At 36.5% G+C, this 21,267-nt stretch overlaps 4 protein-coding genes across 7 annotated transcripts; 1 reads left to right on the forward strand and 3 right to left on the reverse strand.

Annotated features, from left to right (window-relative positions):
* Positions 1–3,753: 3,753 nt before the first annotated feature.
* On the reverse strand, positions 3,754–5,628 carry LOC105161642 (6,7,8-trihydroxycoumarin synthase). The gene is made up of 2 exons (XM_011079391.3): positions 4,612–5,628; positions 3,754–4,502 (listed from the first exon to the last, which is right to left on the reverse strand). Exons 1-2 carry the CDS (start codon positions 5,530–5,532, stop codon positions 3,888–3,890), a joined length of 1,536 nt encoding a protein of 511 aa, XP_011077693.1. The 5' UTR covers positions 5,533–5,628; the 3' UTR covers positions 3,754–3,887.
* Positions 5,629–7,428: 1,800 nt separating this feature from the next.
* Positions 7,429–8,381, forward strand: LOC105161643 (60S acidic ribosomal protein family). The gene is made up of 2 exons (XM_011079393.3): positions 7,429–7,719; positions 8,104–8,381. Exons 1-2 carry the CDS (start codon positions 7,522–7,524, stop codon positions 8,266–8,268), a joined length of 363 nt encoding a protein of 120 aa, XP_011077695.2. The 5' UTR covers positions 7,429–7,521; the 3' UTR covers positions 8,269–8,381.
* Positions 8,382–9,732: 1,351 nt separating this feature from the next.
* On the reverse strand, positions 9,733–11,654 carry LOC105161645 (6,7,8-trihydroxycoumarin synthase-like). The gene is made up of 2 exons (XM_011079399.3): positions 10,637–11,654; positions 9,733–10,528 (listed from the first exon to the last, which is right to left on the reverse strand). Exons 1-2 carry the CDS (start codon positions 11,519–11,521, stop codon positions 9,908–9,910), a joined length of 1,506 nt encoding a protein of 501 aa, XP_011077701.1. The 5' UTR covers positions 11,522–11,654; the 3' UTR covers positions 9,733–9,907.
* Positions 11,655–13,790: 2,136 nt separating this feature from the next.
* On the reverse strand, positions 13,791–21,069 carry LOC105161644 (pumilio homolog 5). 4 transcript variants are annotated; one of them, XM_011079395.3, is made up of 10 exons: positions 20,924–21,069; positions 18,592–19,255; positions 16,881–18,253; positions 16,658–16,799; positions 16,444–16,551; positions 15,150–15,362; positions 14,930–15,040; positions 14,496–14,690; positions 14,219–14,390; positions 13,791–14,119 (listed from the first exon to the last, which is right to left on the reverse strand). In XM_011079395.3, exons 2-10 carry the CDS (start codon positions 19,204–19,206, stop codon positions 14,058–14,060), a joined length of 2,991 nt encoding a protein of 996 aa, XP_011077697.1. In that variant the 5' UTR covers positions 19,207–19,255; positions 20,924–21,069; the 3' UTR covers positions 13,791–14,057. The 4 variants fall into 4 exon arrangements, with proteins under 4 accessions (XP_011077697.1, XP_011077696.1, XP_011077698.1 ...); XM_011079394.3 differs by having other exon boundaries at positions 20,703–21,050; XM_011079396.3 differs by having other exon boundaries at positions 13,791–14,100; positions 20,703–21,049.
* Positions 21,070–21,267: the final 198 nt, after the last annotated feature.

Raw genomic sequence — 21,267 nt, forward strand, 5'->3', positions numbered from 1 at the left:
TTCCTTTTCGTTGTCCAAAAGTAAAATTTACATACCTTGTTTATATGTAATGCTAAAAGATCTTAAATTTGTAGCTGCTAATGATATCTATTTCTTTCCTTTAAAGTGACTATAGACATTGATTGTGATTAGAGTATATGGGTATTCGTTAGCCATTCAATTAATAGGTTAGTGCTCATGGAAATACTAAAAAACAGCCAACAGAACACCAAAAGAAGAAACTACATGGAGTCATTGTACAGATACTTTCTCTGCTTGATCTTGAAGTGTTGCCTCCAGAACCCTTTTAGTTTCAATCTTAAGAGTATGAAGCAGTTCTAAGTTCATCTCACCTCTAGTGTAGTAATACATGTATCTACAGGGCCTTGCATGCGAAGGAGCGAGTCAAATATAGCCAAGGATGATTTGCCGAAAGCAATATGTGATAATGCAAGGTTTTTGACACCCTTGCCGGCAAATCATCCCTGGCTACATTCCACTCTCTGCCTCTTCATGCAAAGACTCTCACATGATTAAACATGAGCATTTTCTTGTGAATGATTGTGCAAGTTACACCAGGACTACATATATAGAGCTGCGAAGAATAGTTAAAGAAAGGGACAATTACAGAAAATTAGGTTTCAAAAGTTTGCAACTACAATGGTGGGGACTGAGGGTAATGTATGCGAGTTGAGAAGATATTCTCTGTTTCATCACGTGAACAAAAGGAAATTCTGTTTCACATTTGTGGGTGTTTTTGAATCTATCTCTTATGTCATTCTCTCTTACTCAGTTGCTTGATTCCAGATTGAGGTATGCGTTACCTATTGAAAGTTGATGCTATTTCTTTTTCCATTCCTATAATGTTATTAATCCAAATGAGGGCAGAGTGGAGGACAAACTACAAGAAAAATATAGTGTGGACAAATAGGATTTTATACTGACAGAGGGATAAAGAAAAAATTGGTGAAGAACAATAGACAAACACACACACACACACACACACATATATAGCTTAAAATAACATGAAGTATAATGATTGAATTCGGTGATATTTCAATACAAAAGAAATCATGTATAGATCTTGCATTCTTGCACCAAAAGAGAGAAAAAGAAAGAAAGAGAGCTCCCGTTCATACTCGATTGAGAGGAAGGGCACGCCCATGGCATTCCCATGCACACGTGGATTGTCCTTACATGAATTGGATATAAAAATGTCAAATAATAGAGATTTTGTTTATTATTATAATATAGGTCCAACTATTGATGTAAAATGTTCTCTATTTAATTTTTGTATTAGTGGTTACAATTAAATGTATGCTACATTCAGTGCTTTGTGTATTAAGTGTATGAATGAATAACACATATACGTTAATTTTAAAAATTAATTTATATGTTAGCCATCCATCCAACCCGGATCGGGTGTAGTAGCATCAGCATGACTGCATTATTACATAAAAGAGATTTGTGATTGGTTCCAAAGAATGGTGAAGTTGTCTATAATGGGAATAGAATCCATATTATTATGTATAAAGAGAAGGAAGGAATGAAGTTGAATTCTGACTTTTGAAGTGGATATAGCCAAATAATATATGGGCATATGTGGCTGGACCTGGACTTGGACTCTCTTCACCCTTTGTTTATTCCCTTTGGATTTGGTGATTTTGATCCCATTTGATACCCAAACTTGACTTCACAATTACACTTTTTGACCATCAAACTGCCACTTGCCTTTTTCAGGAACAATTTCAGCCTCCCCTTTTCTTCAGTATTATTCTAATTATATGTACACCTTTTTAAATTCGTGATATTATGTACAACATTTTCATGTTTGTTAGTCTTTAAACTTTAGACTTATATTCACTAAAACATAATTTAAAAAAAAATACATTTTTAAAAATTCAAAACTGATTTCTTGTTTCATGTGACACCAACAACATTTAGTCCAGAAAATAGCTTAAAGAAGGGGGGAAACAAAAGAGGGCCATGTACAAATGTGTTCTTTATTTCCCATCTAATCTTGTAATGGTCCAATTTCTCACCAATTCATATTGGTGTCTCAATTGTATCCGGGCCAATTTACTTTTGAATCCAGCCCATCACAATAAGAGAAGGCAATTAATTTTCTTTAAAAAAAATAAATTTTAGTTCGTACCCATTTCATAAGGTCCAGCTCGAGAATTTTGGGCCTCGATTATGCAAATTTTAGAATGGATATTTACAAAAAAGATGATTAGCGCTCCGAGACTGAGTGCTCAAATTGCTTGTATGCAAGTCTTCTCTGGGAGTGAGACGGCTTTCTACAAGGGGAGGCCTGCGAAGGATAAAGACCGCTTTTGGATTGGCTGGGGATAGAGATATCCACGCGTCTTCCGCAAAATCAAAGGAAGAGTCCAGACGATGCCGCGCTTGAAAACTGTATGTCCCTGCACAAGTGCCACGTCAATAGTGGCGAAGCCACCAACTTAACTTACCCTTATCAAAACTAATTAATTAATTTGATAAATAAAAATATTTAAATTCATAAAAAATTTAAATTACTATGACAATTGTTGCAAATTAAATACATATAATGATATAATAAATTTTATAACTATTACTATGACAATGAGGGATGGGTTGAAATTTACGAATAACAAATGTCTCAGTCTCTTAATAACGAATATATCTATTTTTTGAAAATTACAACTTATAAGTTATTTATTTGTACTTATCTCCCTTGAAATTTTAGTCCCATCTGAAAATGTGAAATTATACTTTTCTTCAAATAAGTTTTGAAATTACACTTACATCTTTAAAAAAATTCGTTGATTACACTTACCCCTTAGTGATGATTTAGACGAAAAATGAGCAGAAAAAAAAAAAAAACATACATTTTTAAAATTTACCCATTATTCAATATTTTTATATAATTATTTTATACTCATAAAAAGTATAATAATATTAAATCACTCTCTATATATATATATATTAAATCTGTCGCTTTAGACCGTTGCAAACACTCTCTCAGCAGTACATGTAACACAGTTGATTAGAAATGACGTCCTGGATAAGAAACTAATAATTGCCATAAGAAAATCTCAAGTAAATCTACATTTTTAGATCCATTCTGATTTTTCACTCCAAAAGGGAGATTGATTTGGATCCAAAGAGTTACTATCTAATGTAAGAGTGGAGTGTCGACCACTCCTTTGCACCAAGAAACTGCCAAACATACTTGTCTGAGTTTGCTTTTTCAGTGGGGACACTAATCACAAAAATCACCACTATTATTAATTGAAATATTAATTAATGAAGGATGCATATAACAGTAATATTAAAATACTCACAAGGATATAAAAGTCAAATTCCATTATGAATACATATACTTCACCATACACTGATACTATCAACCCTCTATAAATACCACAAATTAACATCTATTTTTATCAAGACACTGTTCATTGACAAGATTTGATATAAACTCACAATAACATCATTGAACATTCACAGCCCAGTCTGTCATTTTGAGCTCTCAAGAAATATCTTTGTACACAGTCATCATTTTTGAATTGAATTCTTTTATTTTAAATTTTATTATATTTTTTATTTTATTTAACGTATACATAATTTTTCTTAATAAAATAAATAACGTATTTTCTGTAGATGTGTGATGTGTACATATTAGTTAAAATAAAAGATGAAACGCAATTTGAAATAGAAGATTTAATCCGTATCGGTATAACCACTTAATTTAGTACCAGACTAGGTGAAAATTCTTGAACAGACAACAAGGAACCAATGATAGATCAAATTTGATTCATCTAACATAAGATGCCAGAAACTGGCTAAAACATCAGTAACTTGGGACCCTAAAACAAGTCCATTTTATTACACAAATGGGATGGAGTCAAAAGCAGTATACGTGATCAAATACGTATAATCTGCTTAGGGACAAGGCAAAGTGGATTTTTCTTGTGCATGGTAATTCCAGGCAACACTGCAGTATCAATATCCTCCCTCTTCATCCCGGCAGGCAACTCCCAGTCGAACGTGTAGAGAAGATTGGCGAGCGCTAGCTCCACCGTTGCAAGCCCCATAGAGATCCCAGGGCACCCCCTCCGGCCAGCTCCGAATGGAATCACCTGAAAATCTTGTCCTATGATGTCAACTTTGGTATTCAAGAACCTCTCAGGCACAAACTCGTCCGGACGATCCCAGTACTCGGGGTCTCTTGCAATAGCCCATGCATTTATGTAGACTACAGTTTTAGGTGGGATGATGTACCCCTCTAGGTTGCACTTCTCCAGTGTTTCTCTAGGCAGGAGGAGTGGGGCTGGAGGGTACAGTCTCAATGTCTCCTTGATCACTGCGTTTAGATATGAAAGTTTAGGCAGATCGTCTTCGGTTACTTTACCTTTTTCCCCGATCGCTTCTCTGATTTCTCTTTGCAGCTTCTTCATTGTTGTCGGATTCTTGATTAGGGCTGTCATGGCCCAGATTATCGCTGCTGCGCCAGTGTCTGTTCCAGCAACGAATATATCCTGTACTTAAACGAACACGAAAAATGAATAAAATCAAGAATCGATGATACAAGTTAAGAAATTATGCTGATAGCAGTGCTGATATGAAAGATTGAAGATGATTACTGACCATGAGTATTGCTTTTATATGATTCCAGGTGAGCTTGATCGAACACAAGTTCTCTTCTTTTAGTTGGATTAACAAATCCAGTATATCTGGATTCGCTGGTTTTGGCCTGTTCGGGTTTAGGTGCTCGTCGATGAGTTCTTGGTAGAATTCATCCAAGTCTTTGTAAATCTTTTCGAGCCTGGAAATCATTCCTCTCAGTTTATCCACCCAACCGAGTGACGGTATGTAATCAGATAGAAAGAATCCGCCCTGCATGGCCTGAGACTCAATCATAAGCTCATCAAACCTCCGTTGTGATCCCGATCCTTCATCCCTTGTCTTGCCAAAAGCAGTCCTACAGATCAAGGTGCTTGTCAGAGTCACCATTATCAAACTCAAATTAGCAACTTCACCTGAACTCGCCCTGACAGACAGGTTCCTGATCATGCGAAACACTTCATCTTCACGGACAGGCCGGAACGACTGGACCTGTTTGCTGCTCAGGAGGTGAAGAACACATATCTTTCTCAGTTCCCTCCAGGAGTCGCTGTAAGGCGCGAAGGCAACATCGGAGCAGTTGTATGATAACGTGTACTGCCCGAGAACCCTCGGCCTGCTGCTAAACACTAGGTCGTGAGTTTTCAGTACTTCTTTGGCGATTCTTGGTGAAGAAACGACGAGTACTGGCTTAGAGCCGATCTTCATGGACATGATGGGGCCATATCTCTTTGACAGTCGCCATAGATATATATGAGGAGTTGAAATGTCGAACTGGTGCAGGTTCCCAATGAAGGGGAGAGGTGGAGGGCCTGGCGGATATGGAGATTTTCGCAGTCTTCTTCGCCTGTTGGAGAAGAAGAGAATTGCCACAGGCAAGATTACTACTGCCAGGAGTAGAAGGATCATTCTTGTGTTGTTGAGGTGGTGGATGCTGATGTGCATATGCTTATGCTAGGTTTCAAAGAACTGGAAACAAAATTCACAGGATGAAAGGTTATAATAACATTTGAGGGCCTGGTGCTGGTGGTGTGTTTTATTTATAGTGACTAGTGAGAGCAATTTCTGTAGTTACACGTGATTTGTACATCTCAAGCGTTATATCAGATAAGATATTGATTTATGGTAGAAAATTCAAATATCATTTGTAATGCATCCCATCACTATATAAAAAATACAATTTAACCATAATTAATTGCTATAATTACAAACAAAATAGTCGTATCAAATAGTGATTGATCATGACAATGCAACAGTCGTTGGTCGTGGTATTTGCGAGGCTGGCCAAAATATTTAAAATGCATCCTACATTTGTACTGTTTTTGTACGAGTAGCTGAATATGCGTAGAGCCTGAGAATGTCTAATCTAACTCATATAGAATGACTCAGTTTGATGCTTTCTTTTTTCTTTCTATCTTTCTGTCCTGAACAAATATGAATCACAAATATTACTTCCTATTAAACAAAAGTTCTGACAATTTCATTTTCAAACATCTGCACATGAAAAAAGAAAAAAAAAACATGTACAAATGTCACCACCGACTCTTCATTTGCTAATCATCTCGTACTTGAAAATGACTTTTCCTTTTCATTTTTCACCTCTTCTTCGTTTTCTTTTTTCTTTTCACCCACTCACGCGCACTGTCAATGATTGGACCTCAAATTATTGGAGTGTCCAGTCATTATCAGTTCAACATATGCTATAGCAGTACATATTGGATTTAGTGAACAAAAATTTTACCCCAAGGTTAGTTCAGAAATTCTAATCTAAATCAAATTTGGTTGGACTTAAACTAATTATACACCAAGTGAGATACATTTATAATGTAAATGGTGTACTGTTTACAAAAAAATGACCAATCACATGACAAGTGTATTATTCTTATTTTATGAGTAATGTGGTTTGAGTTTGGATAAGAATATTCTGAGTTGGGCCTGGTATGGGTGTCGCCTGATCACCTCTTGAGGCTTATGAACTTGGGCCCAACCGTACTTGGACCCCAAATATTGTTAGGAGTCTTGGGTCGCGCCTTCTCCATCTTTTTCCTGGACCATTTGGTTTTTAGGGGTATCAATTATAATGGCCATCAATTAATTTACATTTTATACAAAAAAAGAAAAAAGAAAAAGTCAATAGCATAATAAGTATATATATATATATATATATATATATTAATAGTTGTAACATTAATCAATTTAATATGATAAAATTGAATCAATCCGAGTTATACTTTTTTATAACAACTCCAAATAAATTTTTGGAATAATTAATCCCTCTTCTTAGATTTTATGCAATTACACATAAATTTTTATAATTTGAAATGTTATATCTAACATTGTTGATGTTTGCTTTCGTCTAATAAATAAGTTCTTTTATTAGTTGAAATTTACTGAATTTATTAATATTAATAAAAAAAATTAGAATTTTTTTTATTTATCTCTGATTGACTTAGTACTAATTTATTGCAAGTCAAATAAATTTTTTATGACCAAATTACCCTCATAAGTCTTCATGCATTAATGAATTTGAGGGATTAAGGGTAATTTAGTTGAAAAAAATTATTTGATCTGCAATAAGTCAGTAATAAGTCAATCGAGACTAAATATCAATTTTTATTCAATTTTTTTATTAATATTACCAAATTTAGTGAATATTAACTAACGAATGGACCTATTTATTAGACAGTAGTAAGTATTAAAAATACTAGATATAATTTTTTAAATTATAGAAGTTTATATGTAATTACACTAAATCAGGAAGAAAAGTGTAATTATCCCTCAATTATAAATGCATGGAAATTATAAGGGCAGACATGTCTTTTGGGGCCTCCGGTGCATAGTGTAAAAACCCTAAATCCTAGGGCTTGGTTCTGGCCCTTGTATTTCTCCAGAGCAGCTCCCTCCCTCTCAAGTGATTAACGCCAACCAATCGAAATGGGAGTATTTACGTTTGTGTGTAGAGGATCCGGCGACGACTGGTCAGCCAAGCAGCTAAACGGAGATCTAGAGGCTTCAGCCGACTCCACTTTCGAACTCCAGCGCAAGCTCGTTCAAGCTGCTCTCTCAGCCGACTCCTCTGGCGCCGTTCAGTCTTCCTTCGCCTATGTCACTCCTTCATCTGCGGTTTTTCAGGTTTTTTGTTTTCCTTATTTGGACTTTATTTAGTTTGATCTATGTTGTTGTTGAAATTTATTTTTCACTATGTTTTTTTCTTTGTTGTAAAGTTTTGGTGAATTTCATGAATTGGTTGTTATAGGTCTCATTAATGTCTGCGATTTGTGATTTTGTTTGTATGTTTTCCTTCTGTAGTTACGTGAAAATGTTTAAATATTCTATTTTAGCTTGTGTGAGGAAAAGGGGACAATGTTGCGTTTGAGTTAGTATATGTTTTCGTGATTGATTATTTGTTTTTGTCATTCTAATACTGTATGGTGCGGGAATAGGTTGAAGATTTTCTTATATTCAGCTGTAGTGGTGTAGTTTCATTATTAACTTTTTAATTGTGAACCAATGCAGGTGATTATTGGTGGTGGTGGCGGTGGTGGTGCTTTTGTTGGAGGTGGAGCCGCTGCACCTGCGGCTTCTGGTGGTGGTGCAGCTGCGGAAGCACCTCCAGCTGAGGAGAAGAAGGAAGAGAAGGAGGAGAGTGATGATGACATGGGATTCTCACTCTTTGATTAGGTTCATCATTTACGAGTTATATACTATTATTGTTGTTCGGCTCCCAATGTTGATACGTTGGTAAAACTAAAGTTTTGATATTATTGAAGTTCGGGTTTTGAGTTTACAGTTCCCATGAATTGCCTCCGAGTGTGCTGCATAATGACTGCAATATTGATGTTCAAAATTCACATGGGCTTTTGATCTTTTTCTGGAGTTAGGCTTGCTCTTATGAGAACTGCGACTCCATGTTTGTGGAGTTGGACATATAACTGGGAGCGTCTACTTTGGATTATGTTACAATAGGATACAAAAAGTAGTATTTGTGACTACTGTAGGTTTGATTGAGATTTTTAGGATCAGAATTGCAATATCTATAACATGGATAAGTTCTTGTATGAATTGATATATAATTTGGGTCAGTTAGATATGATAATACCATTGCTAATAGTGATGCACTGTAATTTGTACGAGTGGGGCACTCTAGTTTTTAGTTTAAAAACCAAACCTTGAGCAACAGCTCAAGAAATGTGCATTATTTGAGGTTAAGCTTGTATACTATTCATTTGGTAATGGGGTCTGACAATCTCTATTGCTCGAGTTTTCCTGACAATCATAATGCTATACTTGCTTGTGCGTCCCTTATGAGCTTGGACACTTACTGGGATGGTGCTTGTAACTCAATTGATTAGTGAAACCTTGTATTGTTCTTGTGAGCAGCAGGTGCAGTTCCAAGGTTTAGATATATAATTAATGTTTGAGTGTTGAAAACATTAACTTGAGTGCTTATCAATTCGAATGTTGCTTTCATGTGAGAATTCTAGTGAAATTTGAATTGTATTAGCATTTGAAGCTGCACTTGCAATCCAGGTTATTGTACTTCGCTGCAATGCTGGTTCAAAACTCTAGGTTATTTGTTTATAATTTACTAGTACTCTGCCCTAATTATAGTTACTTGATTTAAAATTTGATCAGATAAAGTCTTAATTCCATGCCTTAAACAACATTTACCAATTGAACGAAAACATCGAGAAAATACAGATAACAACTCTACGAGCATACTCCAAAAACCAACCTCAAAATTCTTGGACACATTCTTCGTTTGCTTAGCTACTGAACAGCTGCATTAAGCATGAAAATGAACTGTGTTGTCTTTCTTTTCCTTTTATAGATCATTTATCGTTTTTCATATTTTCTAGACCTTATATTATTTGATTAGCCTAATCAAAATAAAATAGAAAAAGAAAATGTAATACTATAAGATAATTACCCTTCTTACTTTTATGTCTTTTTCCAAATCTGAATATTTAAAAACTGAAATAAGAAAAAGTAGTATTTGAAATTATTTACTCTGTTCGGGCTTGTTACTATGAATATGTACTTTCACAATTCAAGTTTTTATTACAATAATTGTAGAATTATTCAAGCAAATAAATTCAATACGTATCAATATAATCACTTAATCTAGTACCTGACTGGATGAAATTCTTCAACTAATGACATCGGATTTGATTCATGTACCACAAGATGCCAAACACGAACTCAAACACCAGTAACTCCAGCCCCTAAAACAAGTCCATTCTATTACAATACACATATCAGACGCAGTCAAACGCAGTATATGTGATAAAAAATACATTCGGTCCTGTAACTTTGACAATTATGTACTTGTGCCTTTAATCTGCTTAGGCACAAGGCAAAGTGGATTTTTCTTGTGCATGGTGAGTCCAGGCAACACTGCAGTATCAATATCCTCCCTCTTCATCCCAGCAGGCAACTCCCAGTCGAATGTGTAGAGAAGATTGGCGAGCGCTAGCTCCACCGTTGCAAGCCCCATCCAGATTCCAGGGCAACCCCTCCGGCCAGCTCCGAATGGAATCACCTGAAAATCTTGTCCTATGATGTCAACTTTGGTATTCAAGAACCTCTCAGGCACAAACTCGTCCGGACAGTCCCAGTACTCGGGGTCTCTTGCAATAGCCCATGCATTTATGTAGACTAAAGTTTTAGGTGGGATGATGTAACCCTCTATGTTGCACTTCTCCAGTGTTTCTCTAGGCAGGAGGAGTGGAGTTGGCGGGTACAGTCTCAATGTCTCCTTGATCACTGCATTTAGATATGAAAGTTTAGGCAAATCGTCTTCGGTTACTTTACCTTTTTCCCCGATCGCTTCTCTGATTTCTCTTTGCACCTTCTTCATTGTTGTCGGATTCTTGATTAGAGCCGTCATGGCCCAGATTATCGCTGCTGCTCCAGTGTCTGTTCCGGCAATGAATATATTCTGTACTTAAAAGAACACGAAAAACGGAAAAAATCAAGAACCGATGATACGAGTTAGAAATTATGCTGATAGCAGTGCTGATATGAAAGACTGAAGATGATTACTGACCATGAGTATTGCTTTTATATGATTCCAGGTGAGCTCGATGGAACACAAGTTTTCTTCTTTTAGCCGGATTAACAAATCCAGGATATCTGGATTCGCTGGTTTTGGCCTGTTCGAATCCAGGTGCTCGTCGATGAGTTCTTGGTAGAATTCATCCAAGTCTTTATAAGTCTTTTCGAGCCTGGAAATCATTCCTGTCAGTTTATCCACCCAACCAAGTGACGGTATGTAATCAGACAGAAAGAATCCGCCCTGCATGGCCTGAGCCTCAATCATAAGCTCATCAAACCTCCGTTCTGATCCCGATCCTTCATCACGCGTCTTGCCAAAAGCAGTTCTACAGATCAAGGTGCTTGTCAGAGTCACCACTATCAAACTCAAATTAGCAACTTCACCTGAACTCGCTCTGACAGACAGGTTCCTGATCATGCGAATCACTTCATCTTCACGGACAGGCCGGAACGACTGGACCTGTTTGCTGCTCAGGAGGTGAAGAACACATATCTTTCTCAGTTCCCTCCAGGAGTCGCTGTAAGGCGCGAAGGCAACATCGGAGGAGTTGTATGATAACGTGTACAGCCCAAGAACCCTCGGCCTGCTGCTAAACATGAGGTCGTGAGTTTTCAGTGCTTCTTTGGCGATTCTTGGTGAAGAAACGACGAGCACCGGCTTTGAGCCAATCTTCATGAACATGACGGGGCCGTATTTCTTTGACAGTCGCCATAGATATATATGAGGAGTTGAAGTGTCGAACTGGTGCAGGTTTCCAATGAAGGGGAGAGCTGGAGGGCCTGGCGGATATGGAGATTTTTGATGTCTTCTAAGCCTGTTGGAGAAGAAGAGAATTGCCACAGGCAAGATTACTGCTGCCAGCAGAAGAAGGATCATTCTTCAGGTGCTGGATGCTGATGTGCATATATATCTTTATACTAAGTGTTCAAGAACTGCAAACCAAGTTCTCAAAATGAAATGATCTAATAACATTTCAGGGCCTGGTGGCGTGTTTTATTTACAGCGAGAGCAATTTCTGTGGTTACACGTGTGATTTTATACATCTCGAATGAGTATATAAGATAAGATATTGATTTATGGTAGAAATTCAATTATCACGTGAATTGCACCCTATTGATAATGGTCCAGACTTTAGATTTACATTTGGGGAAATTTTAGTTCAGACGTGATTCGATCGAACTTAAACAATAATATAGCAAGTGAAATATATATATTTATCTTGTGATTGATATATAGTTTAAAAAAATAATAAATCACATAATAAGATTGATTTGGTCATACCAAACCTGGTTCGAACAAAAATTTTCCTTAAGGATCTAAGCCTTCGTATTAATTACCGACTTCTACTTTTTATAATTCATGTGCATCAAAATGTCCTTCACATATCATATAAAGCTGGTAAGCTAGAAATTAGTTTCGCGTCCTCGTCTAGTTCAAGTTTCGTGAATGCAAGATTTTAAAACCCAACTCGGCTTGGATGATCGGACTTTTCGAATTGTCAATTAGGCCACAAAACGGGTCGATTGAAATACAAATATTGAAGGATATAAAAAACTTTTGTTTTTTTATGAAAATTGTTTGATCCAGTGGTTTAATCAGTGAACCGTGTAACCCGATATTGGGTTTATTAAACCAATCGCATTAACAATTAAGTGTAGATACATGATAAAATCTTTAAGTTCTCTTTTAGAATTTGTATTATTAAGTACCTTAATTTTATGTTATTTTTTTGAAGGATAATAGATTATTTTTTAAAATGTGCATTATTTCTATTAAAATTGGGATAATTTCTGTTAAATTTAATAATTTTATATTATTTCCAAGTATAAATCCTGATTTATCTTCTCAGTCCAATTTTGCTATTTCTGTTAGATTATTTCTGATAATTTATTGTATGTGATTTTTTGTTAAATTTAAAAATATATAGTATTATTTCTCGTACTTGATCTTTTATAAGTTTTTTAAAATTTGTTTTATTATATTCTATATCCTATTGAACTAGTAATAAAAAAAAATAGTGATTTTTTATTAAAAAAAATTCTTAAAGTATATTAATATTATTTAATATTATTTTTAAAATATTAAATATGACATTATTGATCCGATCAAAATTGACCCAACAGTCAAATCAATAACCCATAATTCAATTAATTTTTCGATTAGATAATGGTTTGAGTCTTAAAATATTGGATGGATGTAAAGACCATTATTGAGACGACATCTCTGTGACTTAGGGTAGGAGAACGTACCAAATTAAAGGGCACCAGACATAAAAGTAGCTGAATATACGTAGAGACTGAGAATGTCTAATCCAACTCATATAGAATGGTCCAGTTTTATGCTTTCTTTTTTCCTTTTGTCTTTCTATCCTGAGCAAATATGAACACAAATATTACCACGTTTTAAATGTCGACAACTACAGGAACAAAAAGTCTGACAATTTCATTTTCAGACAGGTGGAGAAGGCCCCCCAAGAGATGCGGCTCTTGATGTCCTTCACCCTTTCATTAGCCAATCATATTCTTTCTCGTTGTCAGAGAGTAGTACATGTTGGATTTTGTAAACAAAAATTTTACTCCTGATTTAACTGTAAATTCTAATTCAAATTAAATCTGATCCGTTCTAATTTTATTATATAATAAAAATAATATATTTATTATATAATTTGCATATCATTAAAAAAAATGATCAATCGCGTACCAAGATTACTACATTTATTTTATGATTTAATTTCAGACACCATTTTTGTTCTACACAATCCAATCGCGGTGTCATCAGCTCTTTGAGAGTTACTAGCGTTGGATTCTTCGGACAAACATAATATTTTGAGTTTCGACCTTTTTAAAATTAGGGATTCGTTTGAGTTATAAATAAATTAATAAATTTTAAATTCTTCGTCAAATTCATTAGATTTTAAGTCTAATTATGATGCACTTAAAATCCATAATTAGAATTAAACTCCACTCAAGAATGTCAGCCAAATGAATTTGAAATTCTTGAACGATACCCTTATAAATCCAAATAAAAAATTTCCAATGTGTGGATTTAAAATCAAATAAATATGGAGTCTATTCATTTCAAATCCTTAGACAAATTCGAATCATCGTTCCAACGCAACCTTAGCCCCATGCTGAGTGAATAATAGTAAAACCAAAGCAAAGAAGTGTATGCATAGAAGCGTCAACAACGTCCAGGTGGATCCGACAGCCTTATATGTACAGATGGTACAGAAGAACGTTCTACCTAGTACATTGCCTAAGCTTTACATGCGCAAGTAATCTACAATAGAAGTTCTGGAAGTCGAATTCTGATCATATAAATTGGGCCCCAATCGTTTGGTATTAAATACTTTTGCTGAATAGCTTTCAGGAATTCAATGCCCTTTTGTGAAGTCACAGCAATACCAGCTGCTTCACTGTCGACATCCCGGCCCTACGATTCTGACGTTTGAATTTCTGGACAGCATTGAAATGGCTTCATGAAGAAGAGGAATCGTATCCAAGAACTGCATATAACTTTGTTGGGGAGGGGGAAAAGAAAAATCTTAAACATGTATGAAAAACAAGAGCTGACCTTCACCGTATAGCTCTTCGAATCGAGCAACGATGTGCTTCCCGTATGTGTACTTCTTTAACACAGTAAGATGGTTTCTTATTAGACCAAGCAACATGTCCTGCTGATCGCTGCTACATACTTGTAAAATCTTCTGTATGACATAATTGGCGTATTGGTCTTTCATCATAATCTAAAGTGAACATCAGCAGAGAGATATCAGATGAATAGAGTAAAAGTAGCAAATAAACACCCACTTAAGATATTAATGAATAGTTTTGAACTTCAGGGGACGTACCAATAAATTATCATCGTTATCACCATGACCGATAATCTCCTTTATCAGTATGGTTCTTGAAGTAGAATCACTATACTCCAGACACCTTTCGACAACATTTGATGCAAACTTGTGCAAGCACAGTTCTGCTATAGATCCAGATAATTTCTCAATGATTTCACTCCTTTCGCCGGGCTTACCCATCTCTAATACATGCTGCCAATTGTCGAAATGAGGATTAGCATCCAAGAATTACCTTGCAACAACCACACATTTAAAGCACTTTTGCTTCTCCATGTACCGCTACATAGTTAAAATCAGTCCTTATAGTAGATAATAAGAAATAAAGAACCAATAGTATAAAAGGGTTGGATAAAGAAAGAAAGGATGAAGCCGAAAATGGAAATGGAGAGACAGCATAAAACAAAAACTAAAAGAAGAAAAAAGAAACTTACCTGTGCGACATAGTTACCATACTGGTCCTGAGAAAGGGAGTAAACTGAATCCAAAATCTCATCCACTATGAACTGCGTCTGTGATTTATCTTTGCAATGCTCCAGGGCCCTCTTCAAGACACCCCAAACAAAAGAATATTTCAAGCATAACAGAAACAAAGGAACTGAAACCAAATCATGGAAAAATAAAGATCTTATCTCCTACTTTAGACGTGAATACCTGTATGACACGACAACCATAAGGATGCGTTGAAAGTGTTGCTACTTGACCACGAAAAGAAGAAATTATGAAATGAATTTTGTCTGTGGGGATACTCTCAATGCATTTTTGTATAACGTGATTTCCATTTTGATCACGGACACATCTCATTACATGTCCGTCCAGCTCCCTGACAAGCCTTGCTTTTTGTTCTATATCAATAACTTCAACAGCCTATAGAAGAAATTTAAAAAAATGAGAGGTAAGAAATACTTTTTTCGTGTTGGTATATAGCAAAAGAAAGATTATGTGGGGCAAATTACAAGAAAGGAGAAATAACATAGAGAAAGAATCTACTTATAATAGAATATCCTAAGGCTTCACTCAGCATCAAGCATTGGGAGTGTTGACGAAACTTTTGTGTTGGGGGAGAATTGGCCTGAAATGACAAAAACCCCTTTCTAACCCACTCAATTTTTGATTTGTTTTGATTTTACAATGGACTCCAGCCAGCTCTTTTTTTCCCCTTTCATTTTCTTTTTCTTGTTAACAAGAGCCAGCCATTTTTCATCATATATGCAGATCATAGCATGGCATGAATATTTCCAACTCTTGTTCACTGGAAGTTTCTAATCATAGAGTACTTTTCTTAACCTGGACGCTGATACAACCACATGAGCATGAGAAAGTTTCCTTTTTTTGTTTCTCCAAATGGGGTTTGTTCATGCAAGGGATCAGAGGGCGAAATCTGTCTCCTTCCTCAATCTTATTATTATATGTATGAAGGGGTCTGTGACCTCTCCCCAGTCCTATGTCACACTGCAATTTGAAGACTTTATACGCATGTTCTCTACAGGAAGCATGGCCAGTGTAGAACTTAGCTCATCATAGCAATAATAACTAATCAAACATTTGAAATTCAGAGTTACTGCTTCAAAAAGGATGGAGCCGAAGGTCTACTCACTACATGAAGCATGAAGCCAATATAAATTTTGGATCCTATTTCCATGAATAGTTTTCATCCTTGTACCAACATATGCAGGTTCATTACTTTGGAGCTCCAAGAACCCCTGGAAACCCACCAACCCCCACCAGGGACAAAAAAGAAAAGCAAGAAAAAAAAAACCTGTGTGGGTTAGCAGCACTACAACGTGATCAAGGGGAAGAGAGTTAGACAAAAGAATGCCAGAAAAATAGAATATGAGAATGAAGCACCGATACTGGAAATATGAAAGCAACAATGCTTTGAAGCTCTCAACACATACAATTGCAACTACATAATGGAGAGCAATTACACTCAAGGCTAGATATTGACCTTTTGGACTACACGGCACCCGTACATCTGCAAACTCAATGGCAAAATTTGACCTTCCAGTTGATTTGCAAGCTCCTCCCGTTCCTCTGAGCTACCATACTCAAAAAGCTGAGCCATATTCATGACATGAAATAAAGAAAAATATGAAATTATATAAATTGGTGAATTGGTAAACAAGAAGCATTAACTAAAAGGAAAAAAAATTTGAGAGCACCTTCTGAATGACATAGTTACCAAAAACATCAGTCATTAGTTTGGAAGCATTCGGAATAACTTCCTTAAAAACAGAAGCTTTCTCTTCGACGCTACAAGTTTCCAACTTCTGCTGAATGAATCTACTTCCATGTTGGTCCGCGCTGAAGTCGAATTTAGAAAATAATCACTGTTCCCATGGAATAATATTGAAGAAAGAAAAGAGAAAGGGTCAACAAACTTGCCTGAATTCACAAATATGTCCGGCTATATCGGATAGCTCTAATCTTTGACCTTTACCCAATTTCAACTCTTCAAGAAAAGAATACGGATTCATATTACTCCAGTTCTGACTTTGGTGTCTATAAGCTTTGCTAGGGTTACCACTAGAGTGAGAATGACCGATATTATATCTCCCTCTGGGAGAATTGGTTCCCCCCACAGGTTTTGCTTGCACTATTCGATTAGCAGCAGATGCAGGAGGAAATTGCACTGAAGGACCAACACTGGTTGGGCTTCCAAAAGAATAGTGACTTGATATATTACCTGTTTGGGGATCATAAGTGTTGCAACCTGCAGCAGCTGAATGTTGAGGTTTATGGTCATTCGACAGACCAACGAGGTTTGCCCCTTTCTGTGAGGCGTGAGAATTCACTTGGTTCAAAACAGCACCATCTCCTCGTATCTGATGACTAAAATGACCACAGGTACCATAAAGATCTTGTACAGCTGGCCGGAAAAACTGCATATGCAATAAATCGGAGAATGAAGGTTGCACAGGGACTCCCACTTGACCACAAAATTTCTGTAGATTTTGCATATTATATGCATGTAGATTTCCTCCATCTGAAACTCCAGAAATGGGAAAGGAGGCACTGTCAAATGCCATAGCACCAGCACCTTGAGAGGGAAACCCAGGCAGATAGGAAGGCAGAAACGCAGAGTTGTATGCATATCCATCCATGCTATATTGTGGAGCGAAGAAGCCCGGTGGCTGCAGATATGGATAAAATGGAGACGGTGAAGTCACAAAAGCAGATTCTGTGGCATAAAGTGGAGGTGAGAATCCAGATGACTGGAGAATTGGTTGAACCTCTGCCCTTGAAACACTTAAAGATCTATAAGGAAATTGGTTCGAGCTACTGTACAAATGACTCAGTTCTGGATTTATCGTTTGTGAGTAAGAGACCTGAACTCGATAAGGGTTGCTTTCATGTCGAGGTGTTTGCTGTTGCGGCATGTTATTTTGAGGGGAAAGTTGCTCTTTCTTGTGAAATTTATTAGTATTGGAATTAGAAGGACGAGTTCCATTAACACTCCTTCCAGCTTCAACATGGGATCCTGCAGTCGGGATATTATCCTGCGCATTGGCATTTATAGCATTGAAGTCTCTTTCGTGTACAGCTGACCTAACTACTGTATCCCTGGGGCCATCAAGTGCTGAGGCTTTCTTAATACAATCTGAGGTGGGAGCATTAGTACGAGCAGTTGATATGCTAATAGAGATATTATCCAGGCTATGAGGTTCAACATCAGAAACTACTGTCTCTTCCCCAGGTTTATAGCCCAAGGAGTGACTCCGATCATATGTAGGTGATGAAGCAAGTTGGGAAGTTTCCTGCAACATAATGCTTTTAGTTTACAGCAAATATTGCGTAACAAACATATAGTTTTGATATGCTGTTAGGGAATCAAAATACAGCAAACACTAGCGGCGGCACATCAAAAAATTATAAAATCTTGGAAGAATCCAACTTAAATCTTCAGAGAAGCAAGAACAGGCCGGAGCTAGGTTATTTTAACCTATGGTAGAAATACTGAAGGAAAAGGCTGGACACTGACTTGACATCCTTCCAATAGAGAGGATGTCAACACATGCAGGAATATATTACTATAAAAATGAAACTAAACTCATATGTAAAACAAGTTACCTTCTTTACAGCACACATATTTTACCTGCATTGAGTCCAATAAACCACCATAGTAAACCGGCAAAGCAGCTTTATCAAAAGACAAAGACGCACTCTGTTCAGATGATCCATCCTCCTCAGACTCTTCCTCATGAGCTGGAAGACTATTCCAAGGCAATTGCACAGTGGCATCCACAAATTTAGCATAAGGAGTTATTTTCCAATCACTGCCAGTACTACCACTAGGCAGAAATAGAGGCAAATTCTCCATTGATTTGTGAGGCCCACCAAGCCTTCGGTCCGAAAATATATTGGATCCATGGTATGACGATGATGATGGATCAGCAAGAAATTGCAGCTCAGTCTCACGATTACTAGCAGAGATGTTTGGATATAGCAAGCTAGGACTCAAAGTGGATTTCCTCTGGGAAACTATGTGGTCAACTGCTTCGACAGAACCTTCCATGCTTGGGGGTGCACTTCCACTCCGGCTTGGCATCACATCCTTCTCAAGGCTTTCCAACCTTTGATCTTTGACAAACAAACCCAGATCTTCAAAGCTGATCTTGGAAGACGATGGCCCATATGTTGTAGACTGCTTAAGGTGCGACCATTTTTCTGTCCCTTCCAATATCCTAATGGGGCTTTCTGTTGCCATCATAGTTTAGATTCTTACCTCTTTTTATGCTCACAAGCACACAAGTATTCTCCTGAGAACCATGGAGTAATAAGTTTCATCCATATTTAACTAATGAGTCAAGAAAAATGGGTGTTTAAATAATGTTCATGAAAAATAAAATGAGCTGAAAGTATATTTATTTGGTTATTAAGTGAAATCAAAATGGGAAATTGTTGGGAGGCTCAGATTACATTTTCTTAAATTATTTATAGGATGCTGTAAATGGTATTTGTTCAGGCTGAGTATCCAAATGTTAATGAAAATCTACAAAAAATTTCTTCTCAATGAGGTATCTCCAATGAATTGATTTCTGGCGTAGCTGAGAAACCACTTTCTAATGTATGCATAAGTTCATAAATTCACAGCTTATCAGGTCGAGGGAAGCACTTTTCTGTCTCTTAATTAAGTCTAAATGTTATCAAAGCAGACTGCTAACAGTAACAAAAACACATATGCATCAAAAACTCATTTGGTCTTTTGCTTCACCCTTAATACCTTAGGCAATTCCCAAGACTTAGCTCTCCTTTAATCAACAGCTATGTACAAAAACTTCCATATGGAGTAAATACCATTGGAAGAGCATCAAATATATTAAGAAAGTCAAAGATTGCAATGCCTCCTATCATGCCGTGTTCTAGTGTAATAAAGACCATCCCCTCAATGAACACACAAGCACACTTGAATCCAGGAGCACTTAGAGAAAAGAGAACTCAGCAAGCAATTCTCGATATAATTGAGTAATATGCATAAGTTTTCAATTGAAGCCTGGATCTTGTTAAGGCTCTTATAAGCCCAATTTTCAATCACATAAGCATTATTAACCTAAGGTAGACATAACAAGGTACATCCGAAAAGATTATGTATGGACCCGTTCCCCAGAAAGTGTTCGCTCCTGCCCACACCACTAATAACAAGATAACCACCCTGCATAATTTGAAATCCACAACTAAATCTCATATCTTTCGACACGTCTCCGTCCATCTATTAGTCACTTAGTAGCAAAAGAAGACCAATTCATTATTCATCTTTCAATGCAGATAATGTATAAAGAAAATAACTCCGCCCACCCAAGTGGAAATAAATCCATCTTTACACTTACTACATTCATCTCCAAAAATTTCAATTAATCATCAAACACACAAAACTAATATCAAATCCCTCTCAATTAGAAACTTGCAGCAAACAACCCCACTTCAACAGAGGCAAAAAACCACTAAAACTACGCAACTAACCAACAAGGAATTGATAAAAGAACACTGTAAACAAAGTCAACTGTTGACTAGTTCTAAACCAGCAGCAAACAACAGGGCAAACCTCCAAAAAGCTTCAACCTTTCGTGCAATTCTCAGCAACAGAAAACAAATACTACATGTATTCAAAACATCAGATCAAAATAACAAGAAAAATGGAGAACAAACAACATGTCTTGTTCATTTTATCACCACCAACAGTCAAAGAAATTCCAAAAACAATCTTACACAGATACTCCTCTGCTAGTTGCTACATAGCAGTCCTGATTCTCTTTCACAAGCAGTGGACAACATAAAGAAAAAAAGTGTTAGATGCTTGGTGGGGTGGGGAGGTGGTGTAGGTTATTTTATAAGAATAAGGCGATGTGGGGCTTGTTCTTGACTAGTTTAAGGCAGGTAGCAGACAGAACAAATTCAGGTTTTTGCTATAGAAAGCCAAAAAGTGCTACCTCCAGTGGGTGTGGATTGAGGCAGACGGACCGACTGTGTACATGTGTAGAAAGAATTATGAGCAACTGTAGCGTACAAGTGTTGTCTGGGATTGAGGACCAATGCTGCCGTAAATGGGAAGAATAGACAAGTGTACAGTGCTGACATAGAAGGTACTCTCTTTTCAATGAACGAGATGGTTGAGAGCCAAATTACCAAAAAGACCTTTGTCCGTCAACCATCATTCTTGTTAATCCCACTATTTTATTCTTCCTATAGTTTATATTATACTGTTTCAGTTTGCATTTTCCCTTTACTTGTTTTTTTATATTTTATTTTTAAGTAATAATTACTTTGCAATTTA

The sequence above is a fragment of the Sesamum indicum genome, linkage group LG5 (genome assembly GCF_026168435.1).
Source record: "Sesamum indicum cultivar Baizhima isolate 11 linkage group LG5, ASM2616843v1, whole genome shotgun sequence".
Lineage (NCBI taxonomy): Eukaryota > Viridiplantae > Streptophyta > Magnoliopsida > Lamiales > Pedaliaceae > Sesamum > Sesamum indicum.